Here is a 2,332-nt window from a genome sequence, read left to right on the forward strand (position 1 = left end):
GTCACCCTCGGTATATGGGGCCGGCACCGTACCCACTGAGCCACAGGTGCCGCCCCAACTGGTTTTTTTGGGAGAAAAAAACCAATATTCTGTTAAACAAGTCAAATAATTGAAATGTAAATTCCACTTATGAAATATATCCAATGTTTGCAGTGGTGGGGCTGAGAAGTGAGGATTATGGGCAGTGCTTTCATAAGTCTATTTTTTTTTCAGAGCCTCACCTATCATACAGGGTGTTCTCTATTGATTCTCAACAGTGGCCTTCAGACTGGGCTAAGAGCAGTGAGTGACAGCCACTTGAAAAGGATGTCCCAATTGCTTCAACAACCAAACAAACCAAAATTGATAAGATGCTATCCAGAGCTGGGCAGAGAACACATAATCCTTGCTATGAAAACCCTTGACTGGCCAGGTGCAGTGGCTCATGCCTGTAATTGTAGCACTCTGGGAGGCTAAGGCAGGAGGATCCCTTGAGCTCATCCCTTGAGTTCGAGACCCGCCTGAGCAAGAACAAGACTCTGTCTCTACTAAAAACAGAAAAACTAGCTAGGCCTTATAGCAGGAACCTCTAGTCCCAGCTACATGGGAGGCTGAGACAAGAGGATCATTTGAGCCCAGGAGTTTGAGGTTACAGTGAACTATGATGCCACTGTACTCTACCCAGGGCAACAGAGTGTGACTCTGTCTCAAAACAACAGCAACAACAAAAAACCCTTGACTAATCAAAATTAAAACTTTTTGCATTAGAGTGAAGTTTATTTGAGCAGTACCAAACCTTAGTATTTCCCTTTTTTTTTTTTTTGAGACAGAGTTGCCCTCAGTGAAGAGCTATGGCGTCATAGCTCACAGCAACCTCAAACTCTTGGGCTTAAGCGAGTGTCTTGCCTCAGTCTCCCAAGTAGCTGGGACTACAGGCATATGCCACTATGCCTGGCTATTTTTTGTTGCAGTTGCCATTGCTATTTAGCTGTCCTGGGCTGGGTTCTAACCCACCAACCCCGGTGTATATGACTGGCACCCTAACCACTGAACAATGAGTGCCGCCTCATATTTCCTTCTTAATCTCAGCCTGAAAATTCCACAAAAGGGCAAAATATACCTTGATAGTAATGTGTGAGGTAGCTGGATGTTTTCAATGGTAGTTTTTTTAGGATTCCATTGAGACTCAATGGGATTTGCTGCTGCCAAGACAGAGGTGCGCGCATTGAGCTGACAGATGATTCCAGCCTATCAGAAAAAACAACACAGTTAGAACTCCCTGACACTGGCAGGGAGAAGAGCCATCTTTGCCTGACCTCCTATTACTCTGCATTCCCTGTGCAACACTGCTGCTGCTGGAGAGCCTTGTCCCCTTCCCTGGCTGCAGTAGTTCACACGGACAGGCCCACCTTTGGAATTGTGCTGAAAAATGATGAATGCTTGCTATGCCCATCTTTCTTAGAAAGCAAACCCCTCGCATGAGCTTAGACCCATTTAAGTTCTACGAATACTATGTCAGTGAGTGAGAGAGAGGTACAGCAAAAACAAAAAACAAGAGGATACCTTGTAGACATACTTAGACATAAGCCGAAATCTGACACGAAAGGGCCATCAGTCCCCTCAACCCCCCCCCGCCCCCAGCCCTAAGTTGGAGCCAGAAGACAGCACAGATCCACGAATAGTGTTTCAAGGCCTGCACATCTTTTTTTTTGGGGGGGGGGCAGTTTTTGGCCAGGGCTGGGTTTGAACCCACCACCTGTGGCATATGGGGCTGCCGCCCTACTCCTTTTAGCCACAGGCGCCACCCAAGGCCCGCACATCTTACACACCTCTGCTCGCCCTGTGTAGTATCCGGCTCACCTTTGCAATGGAGAGAGTCTGCTGCTCCATGACTTCATGTAGCACAGACCTGGTGCTTTCATTCATCTTGTCAAACTCATCGATACAACAGATGCCATTGTCACTCAAAACAAGGGCACCTGTCTGCAGGACCAGCTGCCTTGTCTCGGGGTCTTTCATCACGTATGCTGTAAGGCCAACTGCACTGGAGCCCTTCCCAGATGTGTACTGGCCCCTGGGCACCAGGTTGTACACGTACTGCAGCAGCTGGGACTTGCTGGTGCCTGGGTCACCACACAGAAGGATGTTGATCTCAGCACGGAACTTGCCCCTGCCTGTGTGACTAAAATCCTTCCTTGTTCCACCAAAGAGCTGAAGCAAGATTCCCTAAAGAAACATACAGTGCATTCACTTATTGCAGATGAACTGAGATTTAAACTTCGAAGGTATGGTTCTATTCTGTAAATGAAAAAGTACAATTAGGAAATGCAATGCAGGAATGGGCTTGGCGCCT

At 47.4% G+C, this 2,332-nt stretch overlaps 1 protein-coding gene across 1 annotated transcript in view; it reads right to left on the reverse strand.

The window, feature by feature from the left end:
* The window catches only part of MCM4 (minichromosome maintenance complex component 4), a 22,691-nt gene that overhangs the window by 5,034 nt on the left and 15,325 nt on the right, over positions 1–2,332 (reverse strand). The window contains 2 exon segments of the mRNA XM_023508280.1: positions 1,100–1,227; positions 1,840–2,205. Coding sequence (XP_023364048.1) covers positions 1,100–1,227; positions 1,840–2,205 — 494 coding nt within the window.

The sequence above is a fragment of the Otolemur garnettii genome, unplaced genomic scaffold, assembly GCF_000181295.1.
Source record: "Otolemur garnettii isolate 467f Iridium unplaced genomic scaffold, OtoGar3 scaffold00237, whole genome shotgun sequence".
NCBI classification, from domain to species: domain Eukaryota; kingdom Metazoa; phylum Chordata; class Mammalia; order Primates; family Galagidae; genus Otolemur; species Otolemur garnettii.